Source organism: Aaosphaeria arxii (assembly GCF_010015735.1).
Source record: "Aaosphaeria arxii CBS 175.79 unplaced genomic scaffold BU24scaffold_5, whole genome shotgun sequence".
NCBI lineage: Eukaryota > Fungi > Ascomycota > Dothideomycetes > Pleosporales > Aaosphaeria > Aaosphaeria arxii.
In genome coordinates, this window is record NW_022983478.1 from 2,719,407 (window position 1) to 2,738,911 (window position 19,505).

Genomic DNA, 19,505 nt, shown 5'->3' on the forward strand with positions numbered 1-19,505 from the left:
GCCTACTTTCTTTCGCGAGCCTACGAATAATCCATCACTCTAAAGTTCTGGTCTATTACACAGGTTCACATCTGCGAGAGTCTTTGTAGTCCAGATAGCTGCGTACGCACAGACGTGATCTTCCTGCAAGAGGGGCATTGCACTTGCTTTAAGCGTTGGTTCTCTTTTGATCCTCGGTCTACTCCTAATAGGGTTTGTCTGCAAGTACAGAGCAAAGAATGTTGGGAATGGAGAAGACCCACCACGGTATCCCATGCCTCTGACAGGTACCGGCAGTGCAGCAATTAGCTCAAATTGTCATATATTCCCGGGCGATGAAGATTGTGTCTTTCTATCTATGCGATGGGGGTATGGTAGAGGACTTCGAGAATGGGGATGGAGGACGCTTTACATTCACCACCACCGTTGACATACAGTACCCTCCGACAGTATATGGCAAAGTCCGAGTTGTATAGTTACCCAACGGACAATGAATCCTGCTTCAGCACATACGCACACATGGTAATGCATTGTGTCACGCAAATGCCGTAGAAAAGATGATTCGTTAGATGCATCCTATGTGAAAAATGTCATGTTCTGAATAAGGACCGAGTAATTGCGATTATAGGGCCTAAGTTTGTACTATAGTCGCCTTTTGGAGATGAGTCCTACGTATCTACAGCAAATTGTTCAAGGGCATGTTTGACGATTAGCGTCTACACTCTAGCCCTACCTGCTGCTACTATCAACATTTCCTTTTTGTAACAACCAAGTTAGGCCCGTCATGATCAGAAACAATTCCATCGTACAATTGGAATTCATCTGCTCTTGCCCGCGCCTTGTCTTTTGCCTCAGGCGATCCACCCCCTAACCTCCCAGCCTCACCCGGGGCCTGTTCCAAGTCGAAGTGCCATAACGTCTTGGCCACACAAGACTCGTCTCTAGGTATGCCATGCTTTTGCCCAGGCACGTGGCTTCGCCGATGCCAAAAGGAACAAAGGCGCGACGCAGAGTTTTGCTGTTGCCCTCATCGAGCCAGCGCTCTGGCTGGAAAGCGAAGCGGTCTGAGAAGTAGGCCTCGTTGTGCTTTATACAGTACGTATTGACGACCACCATGGTACCCGGAGGAATGACATGACCGCCAACAATGAAGGGCTTGGTGGAGGAGTGACGGTTCAGTACAGTCTCCTCCTCACGCCAGGGCATCGAGGTTGTTGGCACAGATATACGAAGGCACTCATCAATGATGGCTCGGAGGGAGGTACAGCCAGCCAGCAAAGGCCCGCTGCGAATGTCCTGGGCATCAGGGAACGTGGTACGGATCTCGGAAACAAGCCGCCTGTGTGCGGCAGGGTGGCGTGAGAGGTAGAAGAACACAGCCGTGAGTGTGCTCGAAGTCGTCATTCCGCCCGGAATAGTCGTCTGTGAGAAGTTTTGCACATTTCGCTTTAGGAGAGTGGGGACAGGGAAGAGTGAAAGACTGACCTGCAGGTACAAGAAACGTAGCCTCGCCCCAATGCTCACTCATCTCTGCTCTAGAAAGGTTCTCGCTATTTTTTCCGGCTTCGGTCGCCGCGATAGAATACAAGTCATTTTTGGCATCTCGAGGCAGGGCGACGCGAGTATTGATGATGCGAGTGAGGAGCGTTCGAAACGCGTTAAATTTGGCCTTGTTCCACCAAATAATGAACTTGTTCATGCCTATGCTAGAGAGAGTAGGCCATGCCACTTCCAGAGGCAAGCTTAATTAGTTTCTGGGTTGAAGATGGGATTCGGTGAGCAAACAATTACACACGCACCAAATACATTGGCCAACGCCAGCCTGCCCACCATGGCCCGCGGCAAGAACCGATTGTCGTCTTTTGTCTACGTCTCGAGCTCGTGGCCAAAGGCTAACTGCCCGGACACGTCAGTTACGAGGCGCTCACAAAGGGGCGTCATGTTGACGGGAGCCCCAGTATCCGCCACAGCAAAGAGCTCTCGCAGGAAGATGCTGGTCTCGGCTTGAATCGTGGGCTCAAAAGTGTGCAGAGCGCGTTCTGAGAGTAAACGACCGTACATATTACGCTTTTGTCGCCGGCGCTGCCGATCTATCGTGTTAAGCATGTTCTCCTGGCCCTCGAGCGATGAATAGCGATAAGCCCTTCCCTTGGTGGCGCGCGGATCCAAGTAGATATCATGGAGTGCCGTTACAGTGTTGAATACAAGGCGATCTGGGCCCTGGCGGTACACGGATCCGTACTGTTGCAAATCAGAGAAGGTTTGTAGATGAAGCCGCCGCCGGACGGCGTGGTAAACGGCATAGGCATTGGTGAAACGGGCAATAAATGGGCCTTTGAAATGTCTCAAAGGGTCAAAAAGGAGGTAGTACACTAGAACGGAGAGTGCCAGAGGAACTAACACAGTTGCGACATAGATCCCCAAAGTCAAACTAGACAGCGACATGCTTACAGACGTCAAACTCCCAGGTACAAACTATTTCAGAGGTAATTTTGAGAATGAAAAGTTCGTGAAATCAAGTATGGGTTTTGATATCACTGCAGCTAACCTATTCCGGCACTTTGCATAGTATAGCATGTTTTCGGAGGCGACTTTGCGCCGCAGGTGATATTACAAAATGCCTAGAATCATGATGCCTGTCAATGTAAATATTAAACCAGAATGTGAAGAGCTGGAGTATTTACGGCAATTACATCTCAAGAATGGATTGGCTCCCGATAGGTCTGCAGAGGACTGAAGATCCCGACTTTTGTATTCGGGTCAAGCTAAAATGGAAGGTGTTTCTTGTTTGAAGGACCAACTATACCTTAAGATCCAGAGGGTCTCAAGTCAAAAATGGCACAGCTTACAGAAGTACCAACCGTCTGGTTCGCTTATGGTAGTCAATAAAGCTACTTGCAAAATTTCATATGAAAGCGTGTTGCCTTCCCCAGAACCAAGGCCATCCTCTTACAGTTGATTGCCTTCTGTCCCTCAGTGTCATATCTGATAAGGTGCCTCGGGGTCTGGATAAATGATTTCATATTGCATTATGCAGTATGTCCTTACTGTGCCACTTGCGGTCCGTAAATATCACTCAGACAATTTGATTGGAAGGGCAGACCTTGAGTTTGTTACACATCAGATGCACGTCGGCTTGTATGTCTGGTTCTATTGTCCCAAGTCGGCGGCGCAGCTAGTGCATCTTCTTGATGGGTTGAAGTGTTCATGTGCAGATGCAAATCGGAACTTGAAATGTTATGCACAGGGAAAGATTCTGGTCAATTGGATGCATGAAAAACAGGCCTAATTCGTTAAGTATTCAGTGGTTGTTCGTGGGCTTGTGGGGTTTGAATTGGGATACGCATTCATGTAGATACTATCGACAGCTGATAAATGTCTACTTAGTTTAGACTCCTTGGGAGTTCAGTCGGCCGTAACTCTACCGCTGAGACTAAGTAGTAGTTTCTCTGTTTGTGAACATCAAGATGCTTGGGTTTTGTGGGGAGAAAGGCAACATTCAACACCTTGCAGCTACTACCTAGCTAAATCTTTTTCATCATCCCAATAGTAAAACGTTCCGTGAAGTCTTGAAAATGCGACAATTTGGTAACGGTCGGAACAGAGAATTTCGTCGCCATACTTTCCCTGTAGCACACTCCTAGATGAGTAGGATGTGTTCTGCTATTCCAAATGATCTGGGAGCTCTTCAAGGAGATGACCTGATTAAGGCAATCTCTCATCGAGCTCCATGTGCTCGACATACTCCCCAGTGGTAGATTTTGTTAGACCGTCCTCATCATGCGAACGTGTGGTGGTCAATCGCGATATGCTAGACTGATCCCACTGGTCGCGCCTCTTGAAGTTCCCTGACCTCTTGCCACCCGATCCGCCAATGGTGGCGACAGATGAGTCTGGCATAGGTAGTGGGTCTTGCGGCCTGCGCCGACGGATCATACGGAGGAAAAGAGGGTAAACGCTTGGCAAGCAGGCGCAGATGACGGCAACATCAAGTTCAATCCCCGACCACAATTGCAGCCCAATGCCGTCGCCTGTTTAGCAGGTAGGTCAGATGGCTGTTTTAAAGGACAAAAATGACTACCGCACTAAAGGAGGGGATGGGCTACTCACGAGTTGAGTTACCGCTACCATCAAAGCCCCCGATGACTCTAAACCGATAACACTGAACGACAGCGGTACTGTAACAGGTTAAGTGTGGTGCTAGGGTTATAAAGAACAACACACACCATATCCCCCAAGCAAACATGACCGTTACTGCAAATTTCTTGTACAGTGGTAGCTGAAGTCGCAGGATGTGTGGCAAAGGCACGACGAGAATAACCAAGGTCCAAAACAAATCAATGACGCCTCCCGAAATGCTAACCTTGTTAGCACCGACACAGTACCCCTCATGTTCGCCGTCCCAATGCTGCCAAAAATGCTTGATCGGCGTGCATTGAAAAATATTGAACAAGAAAAAGCCTACGCTCAGAGTGTCGCTGATAATGAGCACGGCCCAAAATGTAAGGCGGGGTGCAGTTCCGGTGGCGAAGATACGTAAATAAAAGAGCAGGACAGACGTGCGGAGGGTAATTTCGCACCAGTTATACAGTATGAACTCAATGTACGCGAGCTGACGAATGTTAGCTCGAGAGGCTCATAGACAAAGAAAGTGAGAGACTCGTACAATGAGAATCTTGGTGATGTTTTCTGGGGGCACCGCCCAGATATCAGTGCCGAAACCCAAGTTGGCACCCACGAATCCAACAGTCGTGTGAGCAACACAGCCAACCTACAAAATATAAGTTTGGGACCAGTTCGAGCGTCGCACGTGTTGGGAGAAGGTCCTCACCGCTCCTAGGAGATTGAAGAAGTCATCCCACCAGAGTTTGCTGTGACACACAATTCTGGATACAAGTCTCAAGATGAAGATGATACCAGCGAAGATGATGAAAAAGATCATCGGCGGCACCCATGAGCGGTCACGGGCTGGACGTACGCCACACTGGGTGTTCGTAATGCGAAGTGTGACTACATGGAGCAAAGTGTTAATGAGGTTCTTTACCACAAAACTACTGTCAATGGAAAAGAAGATATAGAGAAGGCAATATCACCTAGCTGCTCTCGAATAGTGCAGGACCCAAGGACGCATTGATGTGCTTGACTCTGAAGAGCTGCATTGGTGCAAATACAGGGAATATTGGTTGGGGCACAAGTCAAATTGAGGACAGCTTTGGTAATGCAATCCAGCTGTGATGACGATAATCAGAAATGTTTGGTCTAGAGGTAATGATGATCGGTACTAACACCACATTTGGGAAGTATCTGCGATTGCCCTGAGACCAGACCCACCATCATAACTAGGCCGAAAAGAATGGGAATCAAGTTTACTTTCATGGCGATTCGGTTAGTCGAAAACGAGACGTGGAAAGAGCTTGAAACTCAGAAGGATCAATATCAAAAATTCAAAACTGAATGATGGAAAACTTGTGACGATGCGACGGGTTTGGGAACGGCAGCTTATTTAATGAACTGGCGGGTTTAGTGTCTGTTAGTTTGGGGAGCATGCGGCAACGAAGTCCAATCAATCATTCATCCCGAGCAGATAGACTTTGTTGGTGGATGTGCAGTGGTTTGAGTGTCTGAGGTGAGATACACCCGCCTCCACAAACCTGAGACGAAAGGGGCCCGACGAAGTAGCCCTCCCAATAGAATCTAGATAAGCTGCATCCTGCTGCAGACAACAAAGTATTTCAAGCAGCCGTAACTTTGTGAGACCAAAATCTAAACACGATGTGTCGTTGACAGACTTTCACGCCGGCAAGATCCTATAACCGGTACGGTAACGCTCAGGAAGAAAGGACGATCTGACTACCCGTATACATTAAGGGTGTTATGGCCCATACCACGCCATGAAAACGGACATAAGATTCTGCAAACTGTGGATAGTGAACCCCCCCCTCGACAAACGCTTCCTCCGACATGCGGCGGAAGTCGTACATGAACTGCCAGTATGATCGATTGCCGCGAGGGTTGCTTGAGCCAATGTGAAAATAGTACGATTACATTGTGACCCCTCGGGCACATAGAACGAGAACTCAACATTAGGCCTTATTTCCCGTGCTAAAAAGAAATGCCGTATCCCAGGGACAGAATATACAAAGGATACTAGCTAGTCTTCCGTGCTGGGGTCGCGGGACTACAATCCTTGTGTAGATCTCCGGAAGCTGGGGGGAGGCCGACATATAGAAGGCGCCAGGGAGTGGTGAAAAGCATGGGTCCTGGAGGCTTCGGGATCCGATGAGGAAGCAACCATGCATGAACCAGTGGAGAATTGATTCATTATACGAACAGAATCACCAGTCTAGATGAGTAGGCAACCATGCATGAACCGGTGGAGGATTGATTGATTATACGAACAGGATCAACAGTCTAGATGCCAGGCCGTTGCCAAGGCTGCTTGACATATGCACAGACAGTATCATGTACCGCATAGGTACAATCATCTGGTGAAATTGAAGCCAGCTAGGCCTGATCAAGCCTTCCGGGCATATTATAGGAGGTGGGGCCAACAAAACCTTACTACAACGTCAGCCTTTCACTCGTACAGGCAAGAATCACGTGTATCTGCAGTTACGTGCTAAGCAACGTTCTATTATCCCTATAGCTCAAGCATTTTTGATGCCAAGTTGACTGAGACGCACTCGAGAATAGCAGTAGCACCATACACTCTTAGCAAGCAAAGCCCTAGTTCTAGTGAGAACAAGTTTTGCTCTCACAGTCGCGATTCTTCCCAGGTCTGCCCTACGACGCGCCAGTAGCGATCCGCATGCTTTCTCGCATGCGCAACATGCCCCGTTCCATCGAACACCTCGTGTTGCACACTGAACCCTTTTGCTTCCGCTTCATGAGCATGATGCTTCACAGCCGCAGCGGGAGTAATGCGGTCAGCCGGACCGTATACATAGACGCGGCAAGTCTCATGTACGCGAGCCGGGTCATTGTGGGCGCGCGGCGCTAGGTCGCCAATATGATCCGGCACCCGCAGTAAGGTGATGGCCGTCCATACAAGGGCAACGTAGAGATACGCGACCGGCATGACGGCAAGGCGGATCACTGCCGAAGGGGTTCCATCGAGTATGCCCTTGAGGAGGGTCTGGTAGGTAAAGGGCGCGGGAGTAGAGTCGAAGATGGTGGCGTGCAAGGGAAGAACGGTATTCTTGGGAGCATCAGATGAGCTGGTGGTTGCATAGGCCATGTAAAGGTGGTATAGCATGGTCGAGCCGGCATTCGAGAAGACGTGGACCAGTAGCCGCGGGGAAGGTCGCGACTCGGCGTCACTGTGAGGTGTAGTCTGGGCCTCATCCGGCTCAAGAACGGCGCGGGCGGCGATTGCGGCGATGCGAGCCTCTCGCAATCCCAATCGCGGAATGGTCATGCCTGCAAATGTGCACGTAACGAGCAAAATGGTCGAGACGGGGAAAAGGGCCTGGTGGTGACGGACGTATTTGGCGAGTGTGTTTTTCGAAGCTTTCATCCAGCCAAAGACAATAATAATAAGTGTCGGGTTATTGCCTTTGGGAGTAGGTGTCGTGTTGTCCGGCGATGGGTGCAACATGTAAACGCTGGGGGAAAGCGTCTCCATGAAGCTCAACCCGCCGCTGCCGCCGACGCCGCGCATACCATCCGTCGTTGTCGTTATGACCGATGGGTTGAGAGGTGATGGTGAATGAGATGAGTACTGGAAAGGTTTTGTCTAGGTGTGTGCAATTCGAGAGCGGTAATGACTTTATGTTCCTTGAGACAATGAAAGGTAAGCTAAGCAGGAGAGACCGGGTAAACGAAAGTGTAAGCGGCGTAGACATCCAGCATCAGAAACCGTACCCCGGCCATATCAGAGACTCCAACGAGCCAGGGGGTTTAAAACTGGTACATAAGTTTAAGGCAAACAAATTGTAGGCGGAGACAAGTGACCCTACACCCCTGTCACAGTGAATACACAAGGTTGAGGTCAAACATATTGGTTGATGGACGATGCAGCTCCTGGGTACAGCATGATCGGCTTCCCACCAATCCCCATGTTCAAGTACGCTCCAGGGTTGCCTCTTGGTTCCCATTTTCCCCCATTTAAACATGGTGGCTTCGGCTTGTCGTAGCTGGAAGACGTTTGTAGCTTGTTACCCCACGACTCAGAACACTACCCTTCACACTCTATTTCACCAGACTTGACATTACTGGTACGAGCGAGATTTCCTTGCAGGAGCACAAGACGCCTGAGCAGGGCGGCGGAAACGATGGCAACGAGAAGGAAGAGGTGCCCTTAGGAACATACCTCACCGGAATTCGCTTGGTGCTCGTCTGCATCAGGTCAGTTGCCCCTTTGACTATATACTACCCGTCATCTATTGTCCAAACTTCAAGCTAACGCGCAGCGATGTATCCATAAAGCCTATGCATATGTATTTTCCTACCCACAGCCGAGATTTCCATTGTCAGTACCTCGCTCGTCACAATGTCGATAGACTTGAACGGGTTCGACAAGAGTAACTGGGTCATCACCGCCTATCTTTCAGCCTTTACAGGTATCTTTGACCTCATCATTCAACATCAGTATCTTGAAAGCTGAAGACACCAAGGATTCCTCATCATTTGGGCCAAGACTGCCCATCACATTGGCCTCAAATCAACCCTTATTAGCTCCCTTATCATTTTCATGGCCTTCTCAGCCGGGTGCGAGGCGTCCCAGACCATCGATCAGCTGTGAGTCTCCATTTACATTTACATGATACAATTCAATCCTGATGATGCCTGCCGGGCTGTAGCATTATTTTTCGCGCCTTCCAAGGCATTGGTGCCTCTGGCGCTATGGCCTTAACGTCCACGGCATTCTTTCAGATTGCGCCCACGAAGGACTATGGCAAGATGAGTGCTATTTTATCGTGCACCCTCGCAGTTGCATTGGTCGTCAGTCCTCTCATTGGTGGTGGTCTCAGCAATGATAATCACTGGCGCTGGATCTTCTACTTAAAGCAAGTCAATAAACCATCATGTCATTTCAGGAGAAATACTAACTCTCATCCGCCCCTTGTTGCAGTCTCCCGATTGGAGCCGTCGCTCTCATCATTGTCGTACTTGCTTTGCCTAACCGATTTCGTCATGTTGATCCCATCCCACGAGATTCTGCTAAGCGCAGCGTCGTGTCCAAGGTGGCTGGATTCCTCTGGGATGCCGACATTGTCGGTGCGTTTCTGCTGTTGGGCACTGTAGTCTTCCTGGTGGCGGCGCTGGAGGAGGGTGGAACCGTAACCTTTTCTTGGGGATCCCGGGTGATCGTTGCATCACTTGTCGTTTCTGGCTGTCTTTTGACAGCCTTTGTTTTCTGGCAATGGTGGGCGGGCAGAGGGGCAACAGCGGCCGTGCCTTCATTCCCGCGCAGCTTCACCCACAACCGCGTCCTACTACCGGGTCTCCTGTGAGTGGGCTTTCGAAATTTTCTTTAACATTGCTGACATACCTGCGTAGAGGTGCTTTTTTGGTTGGAGCGCCAATGACCATAGCATCCATCCAGCTCCCACAGCGCTATCAGCTCATCAACAAGAGCTCGCCACTTGGGGCCGGCGTCAAATTTCTGGCTTACGGCATCCCATTTCCTGTGGGAGTGGTGGTTCCGACGATTCTCGCGGGCAGAATCCGCCTTCCTTTCACCTACATCCTCATGCTCGGAACTATTCTACAAATTGTCGGCTTTGCTCTCCTCTCCACTGTACCTAGCTCCGTAGATACCTGGCCCGGCCAGTTCGGATATAGTTGCATCGCCGGACTTGGTGGTGGAATCACTGGGGGCTTGTACAATTTCCTCGTTCCATTATCGATAGATAAGAAGGAGCAGTGTAAGTTCTGATTCGTTCCAGCAAGATGCATGCCCATGAATGCAACCCCGCTGACATTCACCTGGGATACAGACCTTGCCATCGGCGCGGGACAGCAGGCTCGCATGTTGGGAGGCTCAGTTGGCATTGCTGTTGTCAACAGCGTATGGGTCAATTACGTGCGGTCGCATTTGGGATCAGTGCTCGCGAAAGCTGAAATTGACACGCTGCTGACAGACACAGAGAGTCTAATTGACTTTCCCACCGTCACTCAGGAGACGTTCCGAACTATATGCAGCGACGCCTACAACCTGCAGATGCGCGCTACGTTGGGCTTTGCAGCTGCACAAGTTATTGTCACAGTCGCTCTATGGCGAAGATCGGCGTATAGACTAGGCAGCGAGGGCCAGCTTACGCAGTCATAGAGTTGTGGCGATCCAGAGGTTTCGACGGACGAAGATATTAGAGGGGGTGTTTAGAGGGACCTGTTAGATTGCTGTATGTAGTTCCCCGGCTTATTGCGAGATTGTGAGATCAAAGACAATGTCAGTTGTGGGCAATTTAAAACTAGGCAATCGGCCACCGTCTGGCGTGGTTGTACAACACCCGCATTGCACAAGCTTTCATAATCAGAGGGCTGATGGAAACTCAGTAATTGAAAACAAGGCAATGGAGAACTAGCCAGTGTGGCTACACGACGTTTGCATTATACGAGTTTACATTTTCATTGGCATCTTCAAAAAATGAAACTTCGAGCTTTTCCGGTCAGCCATATGAATCAGCATATCGGGTTACACAACGCATGCATTGCAGGCATCTCTACCAGTATGTTTGATTGAAAGAAGGCGCAGAGGCAAAATAATGTTAGTGTCCTGAGTCAAGAACATGTATCACCTTTGGACCGCGATGCCAATTTGGATCATCATTATTGACTTAGCGGGCTCCTGGGTATGCGTCTTGAATACAGCGATCTGGGATGCGCCTCGATGCAACGGGCATGCATACATGGCCATGGCGTTGTTGGATGTTATTTTCAACCATTATCGTATGGATTATTGCGGTTCAAATTGCTCATTATTTACTCTAGCCCGGGGTAAAGAATAGGCAACAAGTGCTCTAAACGGGTATGCCCTGCGTACCTCGTAGAAATCAAGTAGATTGTGGCATACTTAAACCGCAACTCAGAAGTATAGTCGCTTTGGTAAGTCTCTTCATTTGCTCAAGCTGCTGCAATACCCACAAGAGTAATAGTTTCACACTGACATCTTACGAGCCCCGAAAGAGAAAGACTCAAGATGGGATCTACAAGCCCCAATGATGGTGGGATACTTCGTCCCCTCGCTGTGGTTGGGATGTCGTACCGATTCCCTGGCGAATCAACCTCTGATGAAGCCTTCTGGAACATGCTCCTATCCAAGAGATGTGCTTCGACTGATATACCCCCGACCGCTACAATATCAACGCTCACTACAACCCAGACCCCAAGCGTCTTGATACGATTACCTGCCGCGGAGGTCACATTATTGAAGGCCGAGCTGGTACGACTGTACATTTGCCTATTCATGATCTTTGATGACTGACTCCACGAGTACGTAGATGTCTTTGATGCAGGCTTCTTCGGCATCGGCGCCACTGAATCCAGCTCAATGGACCCGCTCCACCGTATCTCTCTGGAGGAGTCGTTTCGCGCCTTTGAAAACGCCGGTCTGTCTCTGGAGGATGTAGCCGGCACCAAGACATGCGTCTTCTCAGGATGCTTGTCGCCAGACTACGTGACTGTCAGTCATAAGGACACCTACAACCCTAACCAGTACCATGCAAGTGGTTTGGCTATCAATATGCTGGCTAATCGCGTGATCTGGTGGTTCGACCTGAGAGGTCCCAGTGTCACAGTCGACACTGCCTGCTCAAGCAGCTTAATTGCTCTCAACCTGGCCTGCCAGAGCATTTGGGCAGGAGATGCCACTATGGTGAGTATGCCGGATCTACTGCTGTTCTTGAGACCTACTCAGCGTGCTCAACACATTCGCAGGGACTGGTCTGCGGAGCAAACATGCTCCTCACGCCCGAATCGCAATTGTACTTGAACAACCTCGGCCTGTTGTCGGAAGATAGTCGGTCGTACTCGTTTGACCATTGTGCGAACGGTTATGGTTGTGGTGAAGGTGTAGGTGTCATTATCGTTCAGCCGCTCGACGAAGCCATCCGGCACGGCCGCACCATTCGAGCCGTGATTCGATCTAGTTGTTCTAACCAGGATGGTAAAACGCCGGGAATTACTGCACCGAGTCAAGAAGCCCACTTCCGTCTGATCAATGATACTTACCTCAAAGCTGGATTAAATATGGAACATACGCGGTACTTCGAGGCCCACGGAACCGGTAAGTCTGACTTGTTATCAGCGATTTTGGGGAGACTGAACGAAGGAAATATCAGGAACACCACTCGGACAGGCGTTCCGGCCATATAGAAGTTCTCAGCATCCGTTATATGTGTAGGGTCTCCGCTTACCCGCTTTAGTTCTATCATCTGACAGATCATAGAGGCTCAGTGAAGACAAATATTGGGCATCTTGAGGGTGGTTCTGGCGTTGCTGGTGTGATCAAGGCAATTCTTGCGCTCGAGCATGGTGTTATACCTCCAAACGCCAACTTTGAGCGACTGAATCCTGATATCGACGCCGACTCTCTTAAAATCAAGGTACGTCATACGATAAGAATATGAAACGAAAAGTGATGTGGGAGAACCATAAATGAACTGTACTAATCATTACTCAGATCGTCGCCGATGCAGTCCCATGGCCCCCCGGCCTACGGCGCGCATCTGTCCAGTCCTTTGGATTTGGCGGAGCTAACAGTCACGTCGTCCTGGACGACGCCTACAACTTCATGCGCCTACACGGTTTGCAGGGTAATCACAAGACTAAGCCAGTTCCTGGACTTGATGACCTCTCCAGCACTACACCCAACGACATGAATACGTTTGCGCCCAAGATTCTGCGGCTATTGGTCTGGTCAACAGCGGACGAGGGCGGCATCGCACGAACCAAAGACGACTGGCGGGAATTTCTGGGACTAGTCAACCCGACGCAGCTTAGCAAGGGGCGCGACTTCCTCGGCGATGTGGCGTATACGTTGGGTGCGCGGCGGACTCACTTCACATGGCGAGCCATGTCGGTAGTCGATTCCATGGAGAACCTTGCTGGTGTGGCCGACTCGATGAGTGCCCCAACGTGCGCCGCTGCGTCGCCTCAGCTAGGTCTCGTCTTCACCGGGGTAAGCCAGCCCAAACTGATGATCCTACAATGTACTTGAAGCCAGGGCTGACGGTTTGCTTCCCTCGATCAGCAAGGTAGCCAGTGGTATGCTATGGGACGTGAGCTTATCACTCATTACGCCCTATACAAGCAAAGTCTGCTCGATGCAGGTGTTTACTTGGCTAGTCTTGGTTGTTCTTGGAACCCCATAGGTACGTAAATCGGAAGCATGTCGTTGGAGATATCAGCATGCACCGCTAACAGGACCATTCGCTAGCGGAGCTCTTGCGGTCGGAAACAGAGAGTAATGTCAACGAGCCGCTTTACGGTTCTCTATGCACCATCGTGCAAGTAGCCCTAGTTGAGCTACTACGCAGCTTTGATGTGCAGTCAACCGCAGTCGTTGGCCACTCCTCAGGCGAGATTGCTGCAGCGTAAGTATAGTAGTCGTGTGATAGATCTCAACGTCTACGTGATAGTTCAGCTGACAATAATATACCAGATTCTGCGCCGGCGCCATCCCTCGCGAGTCTGCCTGGAAGATTGCCTATTATCGTGGGATAGGTGCCTCGCTACTGGCTGAAAAAAGTGAAATAAAAGGCTCAATGATGGCTGTAGGCATGGCCAAAGACAAGGTCCAATCCTATGTCGATCAGGCATCTAGTTTGCTAGGAGAATGCCGCCTGACAATTGCCTGGGTCAATAGTCCGAGAAATGTCACAATTTCGGGCGAGGATATCCACATCGATCATCTTAAGGGCTTGCTAGATGCAGACAAGGTATTTTGTCGAAAGCTTCGTGTTGGGGTAGCATACCACTACCCACACTACCCACAAATGCAAGAGATCGTCGATAAATACCATGAGAGAATGGGCTTTCTTGGCTACCCTGCTTCTGACGAGGAGCAGCCACATCAGCCGGGCTTGATCTCATCGGTAACGGGGACCTGGATTGCGTCTGAGGCGATGGCTAAGCCTGAGTACTGGATCCGCAACCTCATTTCCCCGGTACTGTTTTCTGATGCTTTAGCAACCATGGCTCATTCCGTGAATACCCTGCTCGAGGTAGGTCCCCACTCGGCTTTGCAGGCTCCCGTCCGCGAAATTCTACGAGATATCGACGTGGAAAGTACAACTACGTACGTTCCGCTGCTCTCGCGTGGCGTGTCGGCTGTCAAGTCGCTTCTCGCGGCCATGGGCCGTCTGCACTGTCTAGGTCACCCACTGGCTCTAGACTATGTCAACATGAACCCGTTAGACTCTATGGTGACAATAACAAACTTGCCGCGCTACAATTTCAACCATTCCAGGGGCTACTGGCATGAAAGCCGGGCTAGTCGGGGTTACCGCCTCCGTCAGCATCCTGTCTTTCCACACGTAGGCGCCCCTGAGGCCGATTTCAACCCCCTCGAAGCCAAATGGCGCAAGATCATTCGCATTAGCGACTTGCCATGGGTTCAGGACCACAAGATCAACGGTACCATTCTCTACCCGGCCGCCGGCATGATTGTCATGGCAATCGAAGCTGCTCAGCAACTAGCGGATCACGATAAGATTATTTCAGCCTTTGTCGTTAGAAATGTTGCCCTGCATTCGGCCCTGAACCTCCCATCGAACGCGCCAACAGTGGGCATTGAAGTTAATCTGTTTATGCGACCACGGCAAGACCAGGACGGTAAGAATGCTGGGTGGTTCGACTTCCGCCTCTGCACCCACGACGACAACAGCCGCGTCTGGTACGAAAATTGCCATGGAGCCATCCAGTTAGTGTACGAAGCTGACCGGAACGACAGAAGCCACGCCAAGGGTATTGACAACGGCCACGAGGAGCGTTTGTGGCGCGCCAGCCTCTGCCGTGAGTACCACGAAATGGCGGCGGCGTGCTCCACGACAATGGAGAAAGAAGAGTTCTACAAACGGCTAGCAAATTGGGGCTTCAACTACGGCCCAGCGTTCCGCGACATGACGGCTGTGGCATCAGACGGCCACGGCGGAGCAGTTATCGAGGTGAAGACTTTTGAGCCACCAGACGGGTCCGCCCATGCCGAGCATATTGTCCATCCCGCTACCCTGGACTGCATATTCCAACTGATCATCGTTGCCATAACGAACGCCGGCTCCAGTAAGCTGGGGACAGGCATTCCCACACATTTCGACCGAATTTGGGTCTCGGCAACTGGGGTTAGCTACCCCCATGCTCGGTCTCTCAAGGCCTATGGAAGGGCAAAGCGTCTTGGGCTACGGCAGACGGAGACGTCGATCGGTGTCCTTGATTCATCTGGAACTCAAGCTGTGATCAAGATTGATGGCTTCGTGGCCACTGACGTCTCAAGCTCCACAGGCGACGCGGCCGACAAGACACTGTCCTCCAGTGCCCCTTTGTGTCACACTATCGAATGGAAGCCCGATCTCGATACATTAACTGGGGCGCAATTTCAACACCTCTTTACCAATAAGAACGACTTGCCTCTGCATTCGGAAACCCCTTACAACGATCTTGACAAGTGGTCCCCCACGCCGGCCGTGGCACATTTCGGATTGATTCTTGACTCCATTGTGCATAAGAGTCCGAATGCACGAATACTTCAGGTGGGCGCCGGCAGTGGCGATGAGATGGATCGGTTGATGAACATACTTGCCCCGGACGGTGTTCCACCTCGCTTTGGCCTTTTCGACTATACCCACGCGGAATCCGAACTGCTCGATGCAGCGCAGGAAAAGTACTGACACCATGGGACGAAAATGCGGTTCAAAAGGTTGGACATCAGTGCAAGCCCGGAGGAACAGGGATTCGAGGCGGGCGACTACGACGTGGTTGTCATTACAGTGGTGAGTTTTCTTCCCACACTGATCGTTTCCAGCTCAGAACACTGCCTCTGGCATCGAATAGTGTCTTACTAACTCTGACAACCTAGGACCTGTATACCAACACTAACCTAGCCAAGGCGCTGAATCATTGTTGCGCGCTTCTAAAACCGTGAGCCTTCCTAATCATCAATTTTCATCCGGGCATGCGTGATAGGCCTGGTGGCACTTATGTTCAGATGCTAATGTACAAGATACTCCAGGGGCGGGAAGCTGGTCATATTCCACCCTACATACCTAGACGTGAAAGATGGGCAAGGAAATTTAGGTGAAGATGAATTAAGCCAGCTACTTGACTCAGCACCTGGCTTAGATGAGAGCAAGTGATCTGTTCAGGATTTTTCAATGCGGCCAGCTATAAGTTCCGCATCATCATATGCACGGCGGCTGAGCTTACCCCATCTCTGGCTCAACCTCCATTGACGGCCGCGGTCGTGCGGATTATTCATGGCCCTGAGCACCGCAAGCTTGCACTTGAGCTTCAACGGTTCATGACCAATGTGCAGTGTTCAGCTCGAGTGCAGGGCTTGGACGAGGTGGCCGAAGAAGCGGAGGCGTATGAAGACATCTGTGTGTTCCTTCTAGAGCTTGGCCAGCCCGTGTGGTATGATATCGCGCGTGAGACCTTTGTCCGCATCCAGAAGCTCCTCTCAACTACGCGTAAAAGTCTCTGGGTTCAGAGAGGAGTGGAATCCTTGCCGCACTTCCGTCTCATTGATGGGGTGTCGCGGGTTCTTAATTCGGAGCGAGATAGGGCAGCACTCACTTTGCTCAGGCTTGAAGGGAATGATGATGCATTGACAATACCTCAAATGGGCCATATTGTGAGATTGTGTCGACAATTTCTGTCATCAGATGACGTCGATACCGAGTATGTCGAACGCGAAGGCATGCTGCACATCCCGCGTCTTGTGCCTCGACCTCAGCTCAACGCCCAGATCGAAACGCGACTACGTCCACGTCAACACGTTACTCGGCCATGGTACGGCGAAGGGCAAGTCCCACTACTCTTGGCCATTGGCTCACCGGGGTTGCTCAATACGGTGCACTGGGTTGAGGACACAGAAAATACGCCCGATGCACCTTTGGGAGACACGGAGGTGGAGGTTCGTGTACACAGCGTTGGACTCAGCTTCCGTGATCTACTGATGCTTCTCGGTCGCGTCAATCACTCTGGCATCGGGAATGATATTGCTGGAGTGGTCACACGGCTGGGGCGGGGGTGTTCGGGGTTACGTGTGGGTGATAGGGTGGCAGCTTGCCGCATGAACGCATACCGCTCTTTAGTGCGTTGTCCACGAACCCACGTTGTTACGCTTCCGGACAACATGTCCCTGAGCGAAGGCGCCTCCCTTCCTATGCCTTTTGTGACCGCGTGGCAGTGCTTGAAAGAGAGAGCATTTCTCCGTGCCGGGGAGACTGTACTGATCCACTCGGCAGCGGGGGGCACAGGACAAGCCGCAGTACAGGTTGCACAGTATTTGGGTGCCAATATCATCGCGACAGTTGGCACTGACGAAAAGAGAGAGCTGGTAGTCGAAAGATATGGTCTCCCTCCCGACCACGTATTATCGAGCAGAGATACATCATTTTTCCAGGGCGTTATGCGTCTCACTAGTGGGCGCGGCGTCGACGTCGTCTTGAATTCACTTTCAGGAGAAGGTCTTTTCGCGTCGTGGGAGTGCGTTGCACCCTTTGGATGCTTCATTGAGATTGGTAAGAAGGATATCATTGCCAAGGGCTCGCTTTCTATGGCCCAGTTCGCGCATAATGTCTCTTTTAGCGCTTATGACTTGTCGGAAATGCTGTTGGATCGGGCTGGGGACGCGGGTGCAGCCCTCCAGCAAATCCTCACACTTATTGAGCAGAAAAAAATGAGTCCTGTCCATCCACTGCAAGTTTTCAGTGCGGGGGAGATCGAGAAGGCTTTCCGGGCGATGCAATCCGGTAAGACCATGGGCAAGATTGTTGTCGAGTTCCGACCCGATGAACAGGTCGAGGTGAGACACATACAATACCCTCGTCCTTTGTACTAGCACTAATGACCCTTCGATAACCAGGCTTTCATTGGGGCAAAATCGACCCTCTCCTTGGATTCGGATGCAGCGTATGTAATTGCGGGTGGTCTGGGAGGTCTTGGCCGCGCAATATGTCAGTGGTTCGTTCATCGTGGAGCGCGCAACTTAATCCTTCTCACACGCTCTGCCGTCCCCAAAACATCCGAGGCAAAGGAACTCCTCTTCAAGTTGCGCAGCCAGGGCGCCCAGATTGTTGTCAAAGCTTGTGACATCAGTTATTCCAATGCTGTCGCTGCTGCTCTCCTTGCCTCGCCAGGCACACCCATCATCAAAGGTTGCATCCAAGCATCCGCGGTCTTACGTGATGCCGCCTTTGAGGCCATGTCCTTCGACGCCTGGCAAGATTCGCTCGCAAGCAAGGTTGCCGGCACGTGGAACTTGCACAGAGCAATGCCACAAGGAATAGATTTTTTTATCATGCTTTCTTCAGTAGCCTCGACGTGCGGATCTCGTGGTCAAGCGAACTACGCGGCAGGCAACACCTTCCAGAACGCTGTCGCCCACTATCGTGTCGCCGCGGGCGAGCGAGCCACAGCACTAGCCCTTGGGCCCTTTTTCGATGTGGGCATGATGACCGAGAACGACTTCTTGCAAAACCAATTCGCCGGAGTCAGCGGAGTGGCCGAGACCGAACTGCTCGCTCTGCTCGACTACTACTGCGACAAGTCCAAACCAGCGGATCCCAACGACTGCGAGCCAACCGTGATGCGCTTCGCGCCGGGAATGGAGAACAGCAAGCTCAACTACGTTCTGCGCAAACCCATGTTCCGTGGCATCAAAGCGGCGATGATGACAGACGATGCATCACAAGTGGCCAATGGAGCACCTGGAGAGCACGGTGGCCTTGATTTTGCACGCTTTTTCGCTGCCAAACCCACAGCCGCCGAAGCTGTCACCGCCGTCGGGTATGCGCTGGCAACCAAGCTTGCCGAAACTATGGTGATGTCGCGCGACGAGATTGATATGACAGCGCCCATGCGAAGCTTTGGGGTAGATTCTCTTGTCGCCGTCGAGATCCGAAATTGGATGAGCAACGATCTTCGAGCCGACGTAGCTATATTTGATATCTTGGAAGCGACATCCGTGGTGGCTCTCGGGGCTTTGGCCATTGGGAAAAGCAGTTATTTCGCGGAGAAAAATGATAGCGTAGAATTACATGGCCATGAAGAAAACTGCGGATAACTTTGAGGAAAACGGTTTCACGCTCGTGGGCGGGATCACACATGGGGTAATTGTGGCAAGATGTTCACAAGCAGGAAGCGCGTGGTGGAACTGTAGAAATAGGATAAGGCTTAAGCGGAAGAAATGCAACATTGAAGGTGCAAGGACGGTGACACGTGGTCAAAAGGCACCAAGGATTTGCGAAGCTGAAGAGCATTTGCCATTGTCACGGATGAGGAAGGATTCATCATGAGGCATAAATAGACACGACTCCTAACAGAGTTGCTCCATAGCTTATACATAATCCAATGCAGGACAC

At 51.0% G+C, this 19,505-nt stretch overlaps 5 protein-coding genes across 5 annotated transcripts; 2 read left to right on the plus strand and 3 right to left on the minus strand.

Annotated features, from left to right (window-relative positions):
* Positions 1-610: 610 nt before the first annotated feature.
* BU24DRAFT_482626 (cytochrome P450) lies at positions 611-2,424 on the minus strand (the record flags this gene model as incomplete). Its single annotated transcript, XM_033533250.1, has 4 exons — positions 611-920; positions 950-1,401; positions 1,475-1,707; positions 2,046-2,424. The coding sequence occupies 4 exons, from the start codon at positions 2,422-2,424 to the stop codon at positions 725-727; spliced, it is 1,260 nt and encodes a 419-aa protein (XP_033383458.1). The 3' UTR covers positions 611-724.
* Positions 2,425-3,384: 960 nt separating this feature from the next.
* Positions 3,385-5,355, minus strand: BU24DRAFT_434167 (uncharacterized protein; the record flags this gene model as incomplete). The annotated part of the gene is made up of 7 exons (XM_033530015.1): positions 3,385-3,406; positions 3,806-4,010; positions 4,159-4,591; positions 4,646-4,750; positions 4,811-4,989; positions 5,073-5,208; positions 5,266-5,355. The coding sequence occupies 7 exons, from the start codon at positions 5,353-5,355 to the stop codon at positions 3,385-3,387; spliced, it is 1,170 nt and encodes a 389-aa protein (XP_033383459.1).
* Positions 5,356-6,559: 1,204 nt separating this feature from the next.
* BU24DRAFT_442223 (uncharacterized protein) lies at positions 6,560-7,603 on the minus strand (the record flags this gene model as incomplete). Its single annotated transcript, XM_033530508.1, has 1 exon — positions 6,560-7,603. The coding sequence occupies one exon, from the start codon at positions 7,601-7,603 to the stop codon at positions 6,734-6,736; it is 870 nt and encodes a 289-aa protein (XP_033383460.1). The 3' UTR covers positions 6,560-6,733.
* Positions 7,604-8,012: 409 nt separating this feature from the next.
* On the plus strand, positions 8,013-10,336 carry BU24DRAFT_482641 (MFS general substrate transporter; the record flags this gene model as incomplete). Its single annotated transcript, XM_033533251.1, has 7 exons — positions 8,013-8,044; positions 8,407-8,540; positions 8,595-8,718; positions 8,781-8,987; positions 9,053-9,430; positions 9,481-9,848; positions 9,921-10,336. 7 exons carry the CDS (start codon positions 8,013-8,015, stop codon positions 10,250-10,252), a joined length of 1,575 nt encoding a protein of 524 aa, XP_033383461.1. The 3' UTR covers positions 10,253-10,336.
* Positions 10,337-11,122: 786 nt separating this feature from the next.
* Positions 11,123-19,252, plus strand: BU24DRAFT_452003 (uncharacterized protein; the record flags this gene model as incomplete). Its single annotated transcript, XM_033531159.1, has 13 exons — positions 11,123-11,365; positions 11,417-11,797; positions 11,860-12,208; positions 12,364-12,527; positions 12,605-13,102; positions 13,175-13,295; positions 13,361-13,517; positions 13,586-15,802; positions 15,839-15,911; positions 15,998-16,059; positions 16,151-16,215; positions 16,284-17,947; positions 18,008-19,252. 13 exons carry the CDS (start codon positions 11,123-11,125, stop codon positions 19,205-19,207), a joined length of 7,194 nt encoding a protein of 2,397 aa, XP_033383462.1. The 3' UTR covers positions 19,208-19,252.
* Positions 19,253-19,505: the final 253 nt, after the last annotated feature.